Here is a 19,553-nt window from a genome sequence, read left to right on the forward strand (position 1 = left end):
AGGTCTAGAAACACAGGTTGCTGGTGGTATTGTGCTGTGAACTTAAACTTTCCTCTTTCGCTGGAGAATGTTGTCAACAGGAGCCCCCTGGGATGCCCCCCCCCCCGTCATCCCTGGGGAAGCCATCTCTCTCTGAGCCCTGAGCCTCAGCTCTGTTTTCAGTCTCGTGATGTCCCGTGCCCTGTCACTTCATAGACATGCGCCCTATGCTTGACATTGCAGTCCCCAGGGTGCCTCCCCCCAGCTTAACTAGAGTGAACAGCGCGGTTAGCTCACGCCATTTTCCCTCAAATACGACACGAGTGATTTTGACAGTGTCACCCTGTTTAAAGTTAGGGGACCCTAGGGACCAGTCTTTGCTCAGAATTGCCTTCAGAGAAGCGTTCTGGCTGCCAGATGCTAATTGCAGAAGAATTCCCATCTTGGCTGCAAGCTGGCCCGTCTTCCCGCCTGCCAGCGACATGCCCTCCTCCCAGTTAGCACCTTGGCTTCCGCCTCAGCACCCGAGCCTCAGAACTGCCATGTTTACTCATCCCGAGAGCTGGGGACAGGCTGGCGCGGCGTGGCGTTTTTCTCGTAAGTTCCGAGGTCTTGCTGGTAAGACGTCTGGCTGCTGTGCGGGCCCGATGCCGGGGCTGGCTTCCGGAGGCCTCTGGTTTGCAGAGCGTGGGTGACTCAGAGGGCCGTTGTGCTCGTCGCCGGCCGTGCAGCCAGGGCGCGGTGCAGGGTGGCCCTGGAGGGGCCCCTCCCGGCAGGATGTGAAAACGCATTTCTGAGAGCACTCCGACCTCAGACCCACCCACTCTGAAAATGCAGAAATAGCTGCTGGGGTGAAAGTGCTTTGGTGAAAGAGGGTGGCTGTCCGTCCGGCTCAGTCCGTGAGCCGAGCCCTCTCTGCGTGGTGGGCGAAAACGGACGGACAGCCAGAGTTACGCGCTTTCGCTGAGCGCGGCATCGTGCCCCCCGGACTCAGCGCAGCATCTTTCACAGCCCATTCCGTGGGTGAGGAAGCGGAGGCTCGGGAGTGACACGACCGCCTCACGTCCCCTCACTGTCTGCAGAGTGCTTGTCGTGTGTCACACACGCTGCTGGAAGCACCTGCCGCGTGCCGACTCCTCGATTCCCTCTGCAGCTGTCGGCAACAGTCATGGTCCAGCTTCTACAGGGGCAGGTGCGGAGGGTCCGTGGCAGCATGTGGCAGCTGGGATCTGGACCCACGGTTCTGGCCCCCAGCAGTGTGTTTCCCTGCGAGTCTGCCCTGGGGTACGAGCCCCTCTCCACAGTGCTCAGCCCCTGCACTGAGCCATCTGTGGTCCCCACTTTCAGAGGCTTGTACCACCTTCCAGACACAGCAAGGCTGCATGTGTGACATCAGTGGAGGGTGGAGGGGGGGAAGGGGCTCCGGGCTGGACGATCCAGGCAGCGTCTGAGGCTGGGTGTAGACAGAGAAGCAGCATCCTGCTGCAGAGCGAGGAGAGGGGGGACTTCCGGCCCCGGAGCTGGACTGCATGAGGGAACACTGGGGCCCATCATGGGGGGCCCACCCTGATGACCTCATTGACTCTAACCACCCTCCAAAGGCCCCATCTCCAGATAGCATCACATGGGGGTGGAGGGCTGCAACACAGCCATGTTGGGGGACACAGTTCACAGCTGGGCCTGGAGGTGAAATGTTTAATCAAGGGAGTGAGTCAGGTGTTGGGGCTCTGTCTGCATGTATCTTAGGGACATCTGGTGTGAAGTCACACACACAGTCCTTGCTGGTCCTTGGACAGCCTTTGAGTTGAGAGCAACTAGTGCCCAGGCCAGGCCTGTGAATCTCGCTTGGAAACCTTTAGGACTCGGTTTGGTCCCTGCTCAGACCTGGTAAAATTTCTTTGTAAGGAGCTAGTAGCTTTTTTGAGCCTGGAAGGAGTGGGCTGGGTGGCCCAGGGGGTCCCTGATTTATCTGTCACCCACCCCACAGGCCCTTGGCTGAACCAGGAAGGTGGAAGGTTCTTGGCTCTGCACTTGCCCTCTCCCTCCCCGAGGCAGGTGGGCTTGCCCAGGGCTGGGCCCATTGTGAGGGCTTGCCGAGCGAACCTGGGGCCAGGCCTTACACCCTCAGGAGGCAAGTCCTATGCCAACCCAAGCTAGAGAGAGGCGGACGGTGGTTGTAATCTTCTAGGGGAATTTCAAGACAAGATGTGCAAGACAGGAGGAAGGTGTCATGGAAGGGAGTGCAAAGTGGTAGGAAGCCTCCTTACAGGACACGGGCTTGTGTTGGGCTTTGGAAATGTGTGTGGGGGTGTCCTTCTGGGGGATGGATTGTGCTCTGAGCTGGTCAGGATAAATGTGGGAGGATACAGAATGATCTGGAAGGTGAGGGGGAGACTGAGCTGCAGAGAATCCTTTCCAAGCGGCAAGGGCCACGCTGGTCTTTGAAGGCAGGGTCTTGTGAGCCAGGCCGGGGGTTTCGGGCCAGCTCCCGACAGGTCACGAGGAAGTTTTGTGCCATTGTGTGACAGGAGGAAAGTGGCCCAGGAGGGAGGTGCTTTTTACGGCTCTAGGCTTCCACCTGTTACCCCCATCCCCAGCTTCCAGCCCATCTCTCACCCGTAAGCAAGGAGAAATACACTCCAGTGTCTTCGCGTCAGTGTCTGGTTAATTCTTTCCACCCGCAATGAGAAAAAAGGCTTCCCAAACAATTAGGTATTTATTTGATCATCTCATTTGCGGTCCCAGGCTGATTTGTGGGTTTGGATTGCTGTTTCTGTCCTGAATCTCAACTGGATGTAGTAACAAGTGCTTTTCTTTTGCTTCTGTTTTGGCCGACAGCTCCTTTTGCAATGCTTGCTTTGTGGCCGATGCCTCTGAGCAGAGGTTTGGGGGCAAGGCCATGATAAAATGGCAGAAGGGCAAGCAAGCGTGGTTTGTTTAGAATGCTTTCCTGCCTGTGGGTGCCACCTTAGAAGCCGTGCGGTTGCTCGCCAGGAGAGGTGCAATGTCGCTGCATGAAATCAGAAGTAATTCTGCTGAACTGGAGAAAAGGACTGGACAGAAGGGGCAAACCAAGCTCAGGTCTGAGTTTCTGTAGCCAGTTAGTCCTTCCTTGTAGGGCAGCTTAGCCTAGAGAAAGTCCAAGTTCTTCTCTAGACTGAAGCTGACGTGGAACCCCGGGAAAAGTAGAAATGGGTAGGATGGTAGTAGCTGGGGAGGGACATCGGTGTTTTCATCGTAGAACCTTCAAACGGAACACACCTTGGATGTGTCTCTAATTCCTGTCGGCTCCCCAACACAGTGCACACAGGTCTTCCCATCTGATTCCACCCCACTTAGAGAGGCATGCCTGTGCTTTCAGGAGACTGGAGTCTAGTTGTAGGATTTGTCAAGGTGACCGATTCTGGGTTCTGTGTTTTTGCACTTGCTCTGTCGATACCGTGTGCTTGCCTGTTAATTATTAGTGTTGATTAATCAGTGAAGCACTTCCAATTCCTAGCCTCAAGGATCATCTAACCCACAGCACCAGTGGAATGATTCACCCATTTGTGCCTAGTGTTGTAAAAATGCAACATCACTGTATCCATCTTTATCTGTAGCCTCATGAAAGACCACAAAATGGGGCAATGATTCTAGGACCAGAGGCCCCTCTCCTTGGCTTTGGGAGGGTTTGTGGATGTTACCCAGGTAATGCTAAGCATGGCCTTCTCTCTTGCAGGCCCCCTCCACACTACTAACAACTGGCCAGAGCAGTCATACTGATGAACCTACTTCCTCTTGAACCATGTAGGGCAATAGAGTGATATTCTTGGTTATTAGAGAGGATGGTTAGGCCAGGTCTCCATCTCCTTTCACATCCTCTCCTCTCACTCTCCTTTCTTAGGGGACCATATTGCGGCATTTATAAATACCTGTGAATAAGTTAGAACCTCTTATTTAATCCACACAGCAGCCTTGCCAAGGAGGTGTTCTTATCCCCAGTCTGTGGCTCAGCGAGAGGCCACGAGACCGACCCAGATGGCTCTGCCAGAGTGCTTTTGTTCTGAGGGCTCCTGACACCAATCTGCATTTTAACCCAGCTCCCGGGGCCCCCCTGACCATCTTCCAAACGTAGGGAGCCTGGGACTAACGCCCAAGGAGCTGGGGCCTTATCGAGTTCCACCCAGTGGAGGGGGCTGGTCCTGGCCAAGTTGCGCCATCTCTCTGTGCTGAGCAATGGGCATCTCACCACCAATCCCAGAGACGGCCGTGGGGGTTACAGAAAGCACCTGGATCGCTGCTGCAGGAGAGGTCAGCTGGGGGGGGGGGCAGGGGCTGGGTCTCGAGCGGAGTTTGGGGTCTTAGTTGAATGGAAACAGGCCCTTCCTCTCCTCTTGGCGCCTCTGTCTTCCACCAAGAAACACACAATTAAAGAGTGAAACTTCATGACTAAACAGGAAGCCGCACCTCAAAAGGCCGCAGACCAACCCGTTAGTCTGATGCTTTATAAATTCTCTGAACACTCTTGGGGGGGAGTGGAGACCGAGCCGGGCTGGCTTCTTGGGTACCGGCTGGCTGGTTTTAAGGGCACGGTCCCCGGGGTTCCCCCTAGATTTGGCTTGCTGCTCCAAGCACGTGACCTCGGACCTGTGTGTGGCCCCCGATGCCACCTCCGTGCTGTTTGAATGGGCGTAGACGGACGGAGGGAACACGTCCTGGCCCGGAGAGCACCTTGGAGCTGGTTTTTCCGGGAGTAACAGCTGGGCCAGTTGCTCTCCCTTGAAGGCCGAGAGGCCCACCTGCTGTTGGGCAGAGACCAGGGGTCCCAGCATGGGGTCAGGGAGACAGGGGAGGGGCCAAGGCAATGATGGAGGCAGGAGGTGGTAGGGGCTGCCAGTTTCCAGGTATATTCCGAGGGTAAATCCAGGAACATTTGCATGTGGAGGGATGTGGGCTGTGACCAAGATTGGCCTGAACAACTGGAAGAAGGGAGTAGGTTTCCTAGGGTGGGAACAGGTGGTACAGGGCTACTGTGGAGGGGGGAGCGAGGATCAGGAGATCGGCCTTGGCCGTGTTCAGTTTGAGGTGCCCAGGGGGCAGTTATAAGTCTGAGCCTGAAGTTCAAGGGTGAGTACAGGTGGTGTTTTAAGGCCCCGAGGGCCTGGTCTGACAGTACCTTCTGCTCTTGGGTTTAGAGTAAGCTGGTGTGGAGTAGAGAGAGGAAAGTAGAGTGAGGAAGCTGCTGCAGGGCCACGGGCACCCAGGATCTGGGGGGAGTGGGGCCTTTTTTGCTTCAGGAGATGGTTTGCAATGCATGGTCCAAACTGTTTACCGCACCTACAGAGGACGAGAGGTGGGCTGGTGAGTTTGTCCTGCCCCTAACCCCAACTGAACCAGCCCTGCTGGAGCGCAGCACTGGGGAGTTCAGGCCTGTGACTGCATCCCGGCTGGAAAGTTCTCAAGATTCGGTGTTGTCCGCCTCGAATGGGACATTTCAGGGAGACCGTACTGGCCTTAAAGACCATCCTGGTTTACCTAACAATGCTGATGAGATACAAGTTGGATCACTGCCTGTAAGAGACTCATCCCGGGAACTGTTTCTAATTTCAGGCACTCAAAACGGACCGGCCTTTGACTTTGGCCATTCAAAGGGGATCGTGAGAACAAGTGGTTTGAAAACTTCGACGTTATAGGGCTGTAGAGGGGAGGGTGGGGCCATTGAAAATTGAAGAGAGAGGCTTGTAGTGTAGACGGCTCACGAGTCCTTTTTAAGGGCCTTCAGTGCTCGGACTGGGCAGGAGCAACGAAAATAGTAACTTTTTCTCATCGTGAACCCCCCCCCCCCCGCCCCCCGCCAAAAACCAGGAAGAAAATGTGCAGTCTTATGAATTTGCATGCACACTGGGGTTATGTCACTTGTAAGAAGGAAGCGGGGTTCATATATAAAAGCCTGAGGAAGGGTTAGTTTTGGGTAGATGATTCCTCATGAAATTCAGATTTTCTCTGACGGCAGAGAAAATGTTTTAAAATGTTACCACTTTAGTCGGCCCTGAGTTGTAACTAACTCTAGGACATGTGGGCGGCAGGACTGTTTGGTGTAGTTTAGAAAAAAAACCCACCAGAGCCTTGCTGCTGCCCTTGGATCTCAGAGACCCTCATTTCTTTGCACCAAGTCCCTCCGCTCAGGGACTGTTAACACTGGTTTGGGGGTAATCCTGGCACAGTTGTTAAGAGGATATAGAATGGGGGCTTAAACTATAGCCAGAGGGTTCACGTCTGTCCTGGGTTCGAGTGGCCCTCGGCTAAGGGATGATATTCATTAAATGGATGATATTAACATGAGTTGGAAGCATAATAGAGGTCAAAGGTGATTTTTTTTCTTAAAAATGGTTTTGCAAATCTTTTTCAGAGCTGATAGACACACACCTTAGCTGGATACAAAACATATTATGAAACAGAATGACTGTGATCTTTGATCCGAGAAATCAAAGTGAAAGGTAATTGACATCTTCTGCTTCTCCTCTGGTTTTCCAGCTGTGTGTTTCCTTAACTTGAATTACTTCTAGAAGAAAACTTTTCCAACCGTCCTCACAGACGCCGCTTCCTGCTCTTAAGGGCTGGACCCCACCACCCTGTAAGGGGACACCCCTGCGGGACATCCCCGAGACTGTCTGGGAGGCTGGAGCTCAAGGCTGGGCTGGGGAGGGGGGGATGAGGCTCTGGGAACTTGCATGTTCTCCCAGGAAGAGCGCAGCCGGGTCGAAAAGTCCTGCTCTGCAGCGGACCAGCTCCTTTTTGGCTTTGTGCAGCTTTGCTTGGTGGATGCGGTTAAGTAAGACTCTGTCAGACGGGGTGTTCTGCATTGGGGAATGCGAGAAGGCAGGTAGAGCAGACGAGCCCGGGAAGCGGGGATGCTGTGCTCGGTCCCAGGCAGAGCTGGTTTTCCCACGGAGCTCAGCAGCGCCCCTGAGCCGGCCTCAGGGCACAGACCTCCCTCCACAGACTCTGGATTCTGGGCCCTCGGAGAAGAGCCCGGTAGCCACTGCAGACTCCGCGGCACAGGGGTTGGGCGGCCCCCGGGGGGTCAGGGAGGCTGTTGCTCGGCCTTTCTGGGCCTCAGCTGTTGAGATGCTGCTGCTGTTACCGGGGCCTCTGACGTTCCGGCAGAATCCGCACACGCAGAGGCAGGCGTGCGGCGAGCCCTCCCCAGAAGTCCGCCAGTGCGAGCGGGGTTAGAGGCCTCTGGACCTCTCCCCGGCTCGCTGGGCTGTGGCTTTGGAACGGCCCCTTGTCAGAGAAAGTGGGCTCATTCCATCAAGGCCAGGCCCAGACGAGCACGGCAGTGTCACACTGGTGACTTTGACCATTTTCAGAGTGGGCTGCCCTGGGGTTGGCGGGGGGAGCCCAGAAGGTGGGCTCTGTGGCCATCCTAACACTTCCCAGGAGCAGCACAAACGGGGGCCACGGGGAAGGCGGTGGTGCTCTGGCACCTTCTCCCGCAGGGACTATGAGACTCCGTCCACTACCATGAGCGAGCAGTGGCTGGACAGCAGGTGCCAGACTCCCTCCCGGGGGCTTCCTCTCCCCGAGTCAGGGTGACGCACAGGCAGCTAAGATGTCAGTGCCAAGGCCATACGCCACTTAACCAAAGCCCTTCAAGGGCCTTTTGATTGGTGCTTCTCCCCTCGCTGGTATTAGCACTTGGCAATGCTTCTGACCTTACAGGGGCCTGGGAACTCTGGCGCGGGCTCTGCTCTTCAGGGCCCCAGGGGGATTTACCAAAGCGCGCAACTTGCAGACCCCACCCACGGCTTTGGGCTTCAGGCCTGTCAAGGGGTTTTTTTTGTCTTTTTCACTGAGCCTCTAACGTCTGGCCTGGCCCCTGTAGAAAGTTCGTCACTGTTCCCAAGTGCCCCCAGAGCAGGCAGTGAAGGCTTGGAAGTTGCTGAGCAAGCAAAAAGCAGAGCCCTAGGAGAGTTTTGGTCTCAGAGGACAAATCATTTCAGTTTTGATATTGAAGTCACAGGAGAAGGTCCAAGGCCACTAGCCACCCTTTCCTTCTTAGACCCTTTCCACACGCTAGTGGGGGAAACAGGCCTGGCGCTCACTCTTGGCTGTCCGAGCAGGTACTCCCCCAAAGAGGCGGCAGTACCCAGGGCACACTCACGTGCTTTCTGGTCCAGCCTTCTCGCCCCAAGCATGGGTCTCGGGAGTGAATGCAGGAAAGCACCGTGGGAGGGGATGGGATGGAAGAGAAGGGTTGGGGGGCAGGCAGGGCTGCACCCATCCTAGCTCTTAGCCTCTTTGGCCCTAGAGGAGGCAGCCCCCCCCCCCACTTCCCATCCAAGCTTGAGGAGTATCTCTCTGGCTGTGGCCTTTGTGGCTGGCCCCACACTCTCGTCGGCACTCACATGATCTAACCCGATTTTAGAAAACATGCTTGAGGTTTGGGAGAGAAGCAGGATGGGGTCTGTCCACTCCTTCCTGTTGTTGCTTTCTCGGGGGATGAAGTTCCAAAGTCAGCACTTAAGGGGGAAAGGCCTAGAGTCAAAATGACTCTTAACAGACTTTTAAAGTACACCTACCATAGACGCGTGTGGTTTTCTCTCTGCAACTCTGAGCAGCCATTCTTCTGCAAGGTGAAGCTTGAGAACCTCCGAGTTCAGCTGAAAGAAGGAAGTCAGCATGCAGATGTCTGGCCCTTCAAGTGAATCAGAAAATTCCTAGGGCAAAGTGGGATGCTCCCAGAAACCCAAGCAATTAAACACCTAGAATCGTTGAACAGGAAGCACGGGCTTCTGCAGTTGCCAATCCCCAAAAGTAGGTGAAGAAAACACTGCTTTCCTGTGCTTCTCTGCCCTTGGTATAGACTAGGGGTTGGTGCATGAACGCTCAGGCCAGTTGGTAAGTGTTCTGTTCAAATCTGGCCCCCCGGCCTGTTCTGGTTAAATAAAGTTTTATTGGCACATGGTCATGTCTGTTTACTCACATGCTGTCTGTGGCTTTCGCATTACAGTGGCAGAGCTCGGTAGTTGAGTAAGGGGCCATCTAGCCCATAGCACCGAAAATATTTTTGGCCCTTTATAGAAGCAGCTTGGTGACCCCTTGTATAGTCTATTTATGCCTACAGCCATTTATTAGAATAGTTATATTTTACTTATTCTACCAGTTTGATTTTTTGGAGTTTGAAAGAGAAAAATGTATAATTATAATAATACATCTGTCAATCTTTCTTTTCCTTTCTGGCTTCAGCCTCAGGTGTCAGGCTTAGAAATCACGCTGAGGTGGGACGCACGTTCAGTGTTTTCAGCACAGTGCCTCGCTCTGAGGGTGATCAAAGGTCAGGAGTGCTTGTGGTACAGTCAGCACCACTGGCCTCAATCGTGTTCTGAGAAAGTGATACTCGGTGACCGCCTTAACCACTCAGCACATGGCCTTCTCTGCTGTTAACTTAGCAGAGGCTGCCCTTCTCGTTTCCTGACACACACACACACGACACTGAGGACCCCAGGGCCACAGAGGAAAGGCGGTGACCCCTGAACTGAATAGCACAGTCGCTTTACCAATTGTGTAGCCATATGGTGTTCAGGTTAACACACGGGCCCTGAGTTCAAATCCCGACCCCATCACCTGGTATGGCTGGTGACTGCCATCTCTAAGACAAGGATTGTATTACTAGGTTTAAGAAAAATTTGCATTTACTACAGTGCTTGGTGCATGGTTAGCCTTCAGTAAACATGAATGGCTTCTATTCTTCTGTAGAGACAATAGACCAGCAACCCATTTGTCAACTGGGTGACAGAGGAAAATCCACCTCCAAGGGACTGGTGTGGGATCCCCGTGGGGGGCTGAGATGCATGCAGTCGGTACCTGTGTGCATGGTGCTAGGCACAGCACCACGGGGATACAGGTAACTCAAATAACCTGGCCCAGGAGTTCACAAGCAAAGCATTTTGAGAATTCAGTATTTGCTTTTGGAAGGAGTAAACGCCCGAGGGTGGGAGTGGGAGATGGCTTCCGTGAAAAAGTGGCGTTGGAACAGGGGCAGGAGGGAAGTCAGGGCTGGGACAAGGAGAGGGGCTACTTGGAGAAATGTACGTGGCCCAGTTTGAGAAGAGGTGGGAAGATAGATAGACACAGAGGTTGGCATAGGATAGATGCTCAAAACATTTACTGAATGACTGCAACACAGAGGGCTGACACAGAATCCAGCCCTTAGACAGACATCCGGGAGAGCTGGGGACCAAGCGCAGGACTGTCAGTAGGACCTGAGGCTACTTAACCTCTTTCTCAGCTTCCTTTTTCTCATTAAGTGTCAGCGAGCACTTCCTGTGTCCTGAGGCCCTGTTGAAAAGCTGAGGATTCAGTGGGGAACAAGAACATAACCAAAGCACTAGCTGGTGAACTGCAGGAACGGTTGACTGGAGAAGATGGAGGGAGAATGCAACTGGGCGGGGCAGGGGGTGCACACTGTGGAGCACCCAGGCAGCCTTCCTGGAGGAGAGGGAGCAGAGCCTTGAATGAAGGAGTGAGGAGAAAGGCATTCATTAGAGGTGGCGGGGGAGGCAGCCAGGGCAGAGGCCTAGTGGGGTGCAGGGAAAAGCTCACGTGGCCAGCCAGCAGGAGGGGAGGGTGCAGGGAGCTGGGACCAGGTTGCAGGACCTCTAAGAGAACAGGTGGGGCCCAGAGCAGGGTTTTTGTGTTTTTTTTGCATCAGGGAGACCTTAAGAGAGACAGAGCTTGGGAGTGAGACCAAAGCCCGAGAATGAGGTGCTATGGGGCTGAGTCTGGAGTCCGTCTTCCCCTGAAGGACAGCAGCTGCGGAAAGACCAAGGGAGGGGTTTCATGGTGGGCACCGCGGAACTGAGAGGGCAGGGTGGACTCGCTTACTCTTCCAGTAGCCTTGGCTGTGAAGAGAAGACCTCCTACAGGCAGGACCCCGGGCTCTGGAGGAAGCAGTGGAGCAGAGACCCTCCAAGCCCCCAGACCCATGGGGCTGCCCTGCCGTGGCGGCCGCCCACCCAGCTCTTCTGCCGTAGAACTTTCTCCTTGTTCACAGCGAGGGGAGCACACTCTGAGGTTTCAGCAAGTGAAGGTTCCTCTACCCAGAGAGGTTTCTGTGGGGTTCAAGCGGGGCCTCCCTTCAGGGCCTGAGTGCACAGCCGCCTGCCCACCCCCAACCACATGAAGGGCTAAGTACACCGTGTCCAGAGCTTTTCCAGACGCCACTATTAGCTTCTACCTGGAAGTCGCTTTCAGAAGGCAGGAGGGGAACGCCGCGTCAGCCTGCTGGCCACGTTCCCTACCTTCCATCCCCTCCCCGGCCCCGGCCCCTGCCTTCTGAGAAGGGAAACGACCCTTTAGCAAGGGCCATGGTGCCAACATCACTGCCTCCCAGATATTTTTAGAAAGCCCAGGCTATGGAAAGTTTCCATTAAGGATCGACTCCTCTGGTTTCCTAGATTGAGAAAACAGGAAGCCCTTCAGGATCCGGGCTTTGAAAAGCTCGGCGTGAAGCCGCACTGCCCCCCCTCCCCTGGCATTCTGCTTTCACTGCTGCCCCCCTGCCCGCCGCACAAAGGCCTCTGGGCTTAGCAGGCCCTGGTGGGGTGCGCCCAAGGGCAGGCCATGGGGTGGCCATTCTTGGTGGGGTTCCTGCCTGAGGGCCCCTGGGAGTCAGCTAGGCTGGTGCCCGGTATACAGTAAGTGTGGGTTCGCTATGAAGTCTTCCTCGGAGCTGCTACTAACAGATCCGCTCCCACAGGTTGCCATTCTGATAGACACGAACACATGCATCTGTGCACACCGGAGGCGTCTAACTAATGCACACCATACTTGAACACCTGCCACACACTAGGCCCGGTGACCGTTTCATCACTTGCATGATCTCATCCGAGCTCCTCCACAACCCTAGAAGGAAGGGGACGTTCCTATACACGGTGTACAGATGGGGAGACTGAGGCAAGGTTCAGCAAGCGAGGCGGCAGTCGAGGTGGGATTCTAACGCTGGCCGGCGGGCTCCAGAGCCCAAACTCCCCCCTTGTATCTGAACGAGAGAGAGCGGTGCTTGACTAGTTTCTAGCACAAAACGAAGGCCGCTGGTGCGAAACACTCCCTCGGAGCCCCACCCCGAGCCTGGGCACCAAGATCGTGGGCAACAGCTACCAGGGACCGGGTGGGTGCGAGGAGCTTGCAGGGACCTCAGTGCCTCCTGGGGACGGAACGGTCCGCACGGTTTGTTTTCTCTGTAAAGTGGAAAGCACGAGGCACAGAGAGGTCGAGTCCCGCCGCCCTGGGAGCGGGGGAGCCGAGGGGCAGACGCGCCGCTGGCCGCCCTGGGGCAGGGCGATTGCGCTCCTCTTACCTGGGGGCGCGCGGGGGCTTCTGGGAAAAGCACGCTGGACCTCGGAGGGCTCGGCTCGAACGTGGGGAGAGTGGGAGCACATCTCAACAGTTAGGGAAAAGCAAGGCGGAAGTGAAACCCCCCGTCTGAGGAGGCTGGGGAAGGGCTGCGGGGAACGTGGGAGACCTTCCGTGGCACCCAAAAGGCTCTCCCCCTCCCCTCCTGCCCCTGGGACCAGTCACCCCACCCCCCTGCACAAACCAGGGCGGACACACACCTCAGGGCAGGTGGGCACCTCTGACCGCAACTTTTACCAAGAAAGTCGGAGGAAACCTTTCTGCCAGCAACCCCCTGCTAAGACCTCACTGCCTCGCTTACAGGGACCACGGCCCGGGAAGGGGCCAAGATGGGAGAAGATAGCCAGCTTCTTGATGCCAGGGGCTGCCATCCCATCCCTGCGTCCCTGCTAGGAATTACACAGTCCTTCTGGGGGAGGGGGTGGCCGAATTTTCCAGACCCCTCGGAGGACATTTTCCACTTGCGAAGACTCACAGCGTGATCCTTCACTAGTGTGGGGGGGGGTGTGGGGGGGATTCCTGGTTGTGCTGAGAGAGATTTTGTCTACACTGATGGCTAGTCTTTGTGGGATTCCCATCTACTATCTTTTGAAAGGTCCCTCTTCTAGGAACTGTAGGCCCTGTGGGTCAACTATGGTTTCATCACGCAGCAGGTATTTTCTGGATGCTAGAGTAATGGAAGGAGTTCGGTAGCCAGCAGAGAGACAGAACATACTTAGCACCTGCCCTCTGGCCCAGCACCGTTTCTGCCATGATTTTTTAAGTTAACTCTCACAAACACCTCAAGCCCAGAATATCGTCCAGAAAAAAGAGCAGAGGAAAGCATTTCTTAGGTTAAAAACCGTCCGATGTATTATCAGAACAAAAGCGTGTTTTTAAGAACAGCCCCATTGTTGAGGTTCTAGAAAGCTAACCTGATCCGTGTTGTTGGTGCCCGCTCACTCGCCCCTTCTCTCTCTCTCTCTCTCCCCCTCTCTCTCTGTTCTTTTGTAGTTAATGAAATTATCAGGAAGGAGTTTTCAGGACCTCCCGCCAGAAATCAGACGTAGAAGATGCCATTAGCAAGACACCTCCCGTATCTGACCCCTTGGAGCCTCCCACTGCCCTCACCTCTGTTTCCTTTCCTGTACATCTCCTGGCCCGGAGGCCACGCGCGCGGGACAAGGTCCTGGCAGAAAGCTGACTCTCGATTAAGGAGCTCGCCACCTCTCTGTGTAAACACCAGAGAGAACACTCTGCCTTTTGATTTTTGTTTTAAATCCCAGAGAGCATCTCGGTTGACTTTCGTGGTGTCCCATCCAAAAGCCTTAAGTGCCTGCTGACCAAACACACAAGACAGCAAGCTGCATCGGCCCTGAGAACGGAGTGACCGGAGCGTGGGGCGTGGGCTGGGCTGGGGGATGGAAGATGTGGGCCCCTGTGATTAAACCCCAGCCCTGCGTTCATTTTTCCAGGTCACAGATACAGCTCCTGTACTTTTTGAAGGAAAGGAGTTTTCAAACAGAGCCACCCAAGGAACGTGAGCCGAGCGAGCCTGGCTTCCAGGCTGAAGGAAAAACCAGAAGCCGGACCGTCCTCCTTAGGGACCACCTAGTCCCGGCCACGGCTGGGCCACCGCTCAAGCCTTATTTTTCAGTTTTCTCATTCTGAAGCAAGACTGTGTGGCCCATGCAAGATGACCAGTTAAAACTCAGCGTTAAGTTATGACATGTGTCCACGTTTGTTATTTTTGTCTCTGCTTCAAAAAGCCGGCCTAAGGTGGCCGGAGGGGGAAGTTCTCGGGCCCGCTGCTCTTCACCCCTGCAGGGAGCAGTGGGCCTGGAGCAGGGACCTCAGGCTGCGGCGTGAGCACCCGGCCTCTGCGGCCCTGAACCCAAGGGCTTTCTGCTAGTCTCGCTTGCTTCCTTCCTAGCGGCCAAAGCGCTTTTCCATTAACTCGTGAAGAAAAATCTCGAGCATGTGCATTGAGTTTTGAGAAGGAATCACAGAGGAGCTCCAGGAACCAAAGGAAAGGAGCATGGAAACGGCACAGGTATTTTTGTCAAGTGTGAAATGAGGCAACGGGCAGGCCTAAGTGTTTCTCTAAGTGAGTTCCCCCACGGCAAGGGTGGAACGCCCTCTCTGGCCTAGACTCCTGGTGGGACAAGCTCAGGCTTTGGCCCCAAAGTTCATTGGTTTTTTTTTTTCCCCCAAACCCATTTAAAGCACCCCTCTGTCCCCAAAGACCTGTTTGCATTAGCTGCTTCATCCGCATCGAAGAGAACCACCCCCGTGCCTCCTCAGTTGGCAGGAGCTCTGCCCAGACCGGTTGGATGGTGATTTTCTCCCCAGTTGTTTCTACTGCGCACATCAGTCCTCAAGAGTCTTCCTCCTTTGGTGCAGTTTTTGCAAACACCTAGAACTCTGAGTTCTCGGAAGGGGATTTTTGTCATCACACAGATGTGTTCCTGTTGGCCTTGACTGCGGACACCCTGGGACAAGCCAGGGATTCCTTTGTAGCCTTTCAGCTTCTTCCACGCAGAATGTAAACGTCCCTGGGCCTCTTCGAAAGGCTCTTCTTCGGGATCTCTCAGTCAACTCTGCTAGGTAGAGGCCTAGGATGGCCATTCAGGGCTCGCTGTGGGTTTTCTGGGTTCTGGCTTCCTTGTCAAGGTTACCCGGAGGTTAAGCCTTCCCCATGGCTTGGCCAGGAACGTGAGGCTTGCTGACTAAGGCCCGGAGGGTCTGGTGCTCCAGAAAGTAGAAGAGAACGCCCAGGGTGTGACCTTTCAATGGAGACCTAGCATTTATTTTCCCCAAGTGGGGACCAAAGTTTGGCAAAATCCTCTGCTATACAAAATGCCAGTGAGAGCTTGCCCGCTGTTGCAGAACTTCGGGGATGTGAAATTCTGCCTAATAAAAGATTCCTTATACCAGCAGCTTCACCTAAAGCATTTTCTCTCCAGCAATATTGACTTCACTGGGGAAGAGTTAAAGTGTTTGGTGAACGATCTGTTTTCACTTGACCTGGCTGAGAACCTTAACTTTTTTTTTTTTTTTTTTGCACATGAGGGAATTTGGCCTTTCCTCAGTTATCTGAATGTTTTACCCAAGTGCCTTCCTGCTATTGTAGCAAAGTCGCTCTGCTTCGTTGTGCCTGGATGGGGCGAACAAGGGCTAACATGTTTTCTATCCATCTTCCAACTATGTCCGTGAAAAAGGCCTCCCGCCCGACTCCTGTACGTATGTGTGTGTATGTGTGTGTCTAATGCACACACAAGCTTTTTCTAAGACCTCTTAGCTGGATATTAGAGGAAGCACTTTCATAAACAACTATACCAAATGACAAAGGAAAGAGAAGCCAAAGCATTAGTTTTGAGACCTAAACAGGCGAGAGAATGTGTATCAGGAACCGACAGCGATCAAGAAAGTTTGGTCGGTAACAACTGCCAGGAGGAAATTTTGCCAAGAGGAATTGCTCATGAAATCTTTTCGGTCTGGGAAGAGGCAATAAGATCCTCTCAGAGAAGGAGAAAAGTAAGGATGTCTAAGTGGTAAAGATGTGTGTGTTGCACGTGATAGAAGGAGCTCAGGTCGAGGTTTGCACTTGCTACGTCCAAGGTAGATATGTAGCCCCGCCAACAGGACTCTACCGTGTTGCTGAATGTAGATGTCCAGAGTCTGCAAGTCTTCCTGGATTGTCCAGAAATACTGCTGCTTGATAATATATAAGAGCGATCCAAGTTAGTAGGTTATTAAATTTTATTTTCTTATCTGTATGTTTATGCTTTTTATCTGTCCTGAAAATATCACACCCCACCCCTGTTGGAATTAGAAAATATTTATAAATGGTTGAAATCTTTTTCAAGTGTTTCTTTTTACATATGTTGATTTTTTTCCCCTAAGGGAAATGATGTATTCTTGAAACTGTGGGATTCATGCTAGCAACCCCCCCCCAAAAAAAACCCCACAAAAAACACACAAAAAAAACCCACCCCAAAACCCACCTCCGAGTCTGTCAGTCACCTAAGTCTCAGAAGAAAGCGTCTCTGGAGACCGAGGGACGACTTTGCAGAAGGAGGAACGCTCTGCTGGTTGCCTGAGAGGACACGGACGTCGGCTCTGAGCCTTCATCTGGTCACGGAGGAGAATCGTAAAGTGCTGAGATCCCCCAAAGCAGTAGCCTAGTAGGGGATTTTGATTTAAAAACAAAACCGCCTGTGCGGTAATGGGACTCTGGAAGAGTTCACGTTCGCGTTCACAGAACCCTAAGTACAGGCTCGTGTTTACAGAGCTGACCTCATCCTGGTAGATAACCCCCCCGCCCCGCACCCATTATCCAAAGGACCTGCAGAGTTTTCCAGCGTAGACACACCCTAGATGAATCGGGTTGATTTCTTCTAGAAGCTGGGAAGCACTGATGTGGCCTCTCTTGTTTATAGCCAGGAGCCAAGACGTCGGTCTCAGGAAGCCAGCCTTGGCCGGTGCGGGAGCGGTCACATTTAGACAGATTGGAAGCTCATGTGTTCTAGTTGTCACTCTGAACTAAAGGGAGGGCCGAATGTGTTTATTTTCACGTCAAACACTTTCCAAGGGCTTTCCGTTGTTCAGAATTGAAAGTGTCAGAAGTCCAGTCAATGGTTGCGTCCGCGTTTACAAGAGGCAGGGGGTTGTGACGTTCTTGACGAGCTGGGGTAAACTTTCCTGCACTTGTTCTTTGGAGGGGTAACCCTTCAGCAGGTGCCCCGCACATCCTAACCTCCCTCAGAGATGGTCCCTAAGCAAAGCCCCTCTGAACAGGAGACAGGGTGCTGGAAAAAACACTGAACACTTGGCCTCGGCGCAGCGGTTAGCGGACCAAACTCCTGCCTGCTCCCGGGTCTGGCTGGGTTTCCAGGAGGCAGGTGCTTGCAGCATGGAGGCTGGCGTAAGCAGACAGGGGCCATGGTTAGGACAAGCTTAACATCCTGAGCATCTTGTCAAAGAACCTTCCTTACGCCTGTTGCCTCTGCAGCCCTCAGAGGGGAGAAAATGTGGACAATGCCACAGCTGTTCTCCAGCAAACAGAATTCTCTCCAGCGGGGTGGTGCTGGGAGGCTTAGGTTTTTACAATCTTGACTGTTAAAGAAGTTTGAATACATCACATTCCTATGCAAAACGTTTTTAATCTCCAGTTTAATGTAGTTTATTTTTGCTATATGTAAAGTATTTTTATACGGCTTGTATCATCATAGTTTAGCAATAAAACAGTTGAAAGCAACGGCTGCATCCGTGAGCCTTTTCTTCTCCAGCGAGGCTGCTCAGATTTGCCCTCTGCGGGTCGAGTTCCTAGAAGGCCCTTCGGTGTGTGTACTTATACCCTCGTCTCAGTCCCAGGAGGTAGACACTGTCTGTTTTACGTCTAACGCTGGGGCTCAGCAGCCACTGGCCCCAAGCGGCAGAGCCACAAGGTCACCCTCGATTCCGCCGTTTCTCTCCCCGCTCCCATCAGGGCAGCTCTGCTATAATCGGTCTCTACACCTTTTTAGAAGTAGCATCTACGTAAAGAAGATTTGGAACGTCCCCCTTGGGCCAGCTCACGGAGGCCTGCAGAGCGTTCACAGCCAGCTGGGCTGAACTGGGCACTTGAAAGGAAAAGCAGTTCTTTGCCTGAACATTTTACACAATTAAAAAAAAAAAAAAAAGTCCCTTTTACCAAACCCACAGAGTTAGATATTGTAAATACTAGAATTTTCCAGCTGGCTTCCTCCTTACAAGAGCTCCCCCCCCCACCCCACCCCCGGCCCTCGGGTCCTTTAGCTATTAAGAGGTTTTGGAAGTAATCACTAAGTCTTAATATTGTTCAAACTTCATCCACTGCTCAGTGCTGCCCTTATGCCCTCGGGAAGCCGGATCCCTGCCCCAGGTCCTGTGCTTCAAGGACCACTCTCCCACACATGGCCCCGCCTTGGGAATGCCTTCCTGGGGACTTTCTGAGCCCCCCTTCCAGGGCCCAGAAGTAGCAGTACCACAGCAGTACTGTTAAGTGGGGTACACACAGGGGCCTGCGTGGGTTCTGGCTAGTGGAACCCATGGTCCCCTCTAGTGGCTGGGACCAGCTGGTTCCCATTTCTGCCGTTCAGAGCACAAGGTCAACCAGATGCCCCAAAGAGGGCCCACACCTATGGGGTCTGACCTGGTTTCCAGAAGAGCTTCGTGGTGAAGAGTTTTTCATTTTTTTGGTGGGATCCTGTGAAATTGGGTCACCAGATTGGAGCTAAAACATTGATTTGAAGAAGTTCCAAACTTCTTATGTAGCCAGGATCCCCATAAGAACAGTCTGCCCAGGCCCACACACTCTCTGGGCAATTCTGCCCCCTTACAGCTTCTGTTGTCGCTGTGTATGCTGGTGGTCTTTAAATAAACCAACTTTCTGAAAGCTTTATGCTGCTTGTCCTGAATAGAAACTCCATCACCTTAGGCACAGGACGAGGATAAGACTATACACCATTTAGAAAATAAGTGTCTTCTAGGTTTATATCTGAGTCACACTTGGTAAACACGATTCAACCTGTGCCTCATTTTCCCTAGATGTACACTGAGGATAAGAACAGTCCCTGCATCGTAGGCACTAACACCGCTCACTTAACAATTAGCTGTTGATGCGACATCCCATCATCTGGCAAACTGAAGAGTCACCCAGAGCTGGCCCCCGTTTTCCTCATATCGGGAAGGAAGCATTCAGAGCTCTGACAGTAGGTCTTGAACTTTTCACACGAAATTGTTACAGCCAAAAACTTGAGCTTGTCCACTTTTCAAGTCCTGAAACAAAAGGGAAACTCACGGGGACAGCTAACTTCTCTGCATCAGGGCAACTTGGCAAATTTGTGAGGGTCTCTTGCTGCAGGCAACGGCGTGATGTGGTTTTGTACAAAGGACTAAAAACAACACTGGTTTAGTAACAAGTGGGAATATGAAGAAGCAGACGAGAGCAGATGAAATGCTACCATTTTCAGGTTCACAAACTGGAAGGAAACGGACTTCTTGGCAGGAGCAGGCTGAACATGAAATAATCCTGGGAAGGAGGCATAACCACAGGGACCATTAAGAAATGAAGGCCAGACTTCCGGGGAAGATGGCAGAACAGGAGGGCCCTAAGCTCACCTCGTGCCACTGATAGGACGAGGCAACAGCCACATCAGGGTAAACCACCCAGA

At 53.3% G+C, this 19,553-nt stretch overlaps 1 protein-coding gene across 7 annotated transcripts in view; it reads left to right on the forward strand.

Annotated features, from left to right (window-relative positions):
- Positions 1-17,617, forward strand: part of NFATC2 (nuclear factor of activated T cells 2) — a 150,691-nt gene extending 133,074 nt beyond the window's left edge. For 5 of the 7 annotated variants that reach the window (XM_044385903.3, XM_044385904.3, XM_026503745.4 and 2 more), the window contains exon 10: positions 13,372-17,617. In XM_044385903.3, coding sequence (XP_044241838.2) covers positions 13,372-13,427 — 56 coding nt within the window. In that variant the 3' untranslated portion in view covers positions 13,428-17,617. Of the gene's footprint in view, positions 1-6,367; positions 6,456-13,371 lie in introns of all 7 variants that reach the window. The other 2 variants (XM_026503746.4, XM_048222265.2) reach the window with 2 other exon arrangements.
- Positions 17,618-19,553: the final 1,936 nt, after the last annotated feature.

The sequence above is a fragment of the Ursus arctos genome, unplaced genomic scaffold (genome assembly GCF_023065955.2).
Source record: "Ursus arctos isolate Adak ecotype North America unplaced genomic scaffold, UrsArc2.0 scaffold_16, whole genome shotgun sequence".
NCBI lineage: Eukaryota > Metazoa > Chordata > Mammalia > Carnivora > Ursidae > Ursus > Ursus arctos.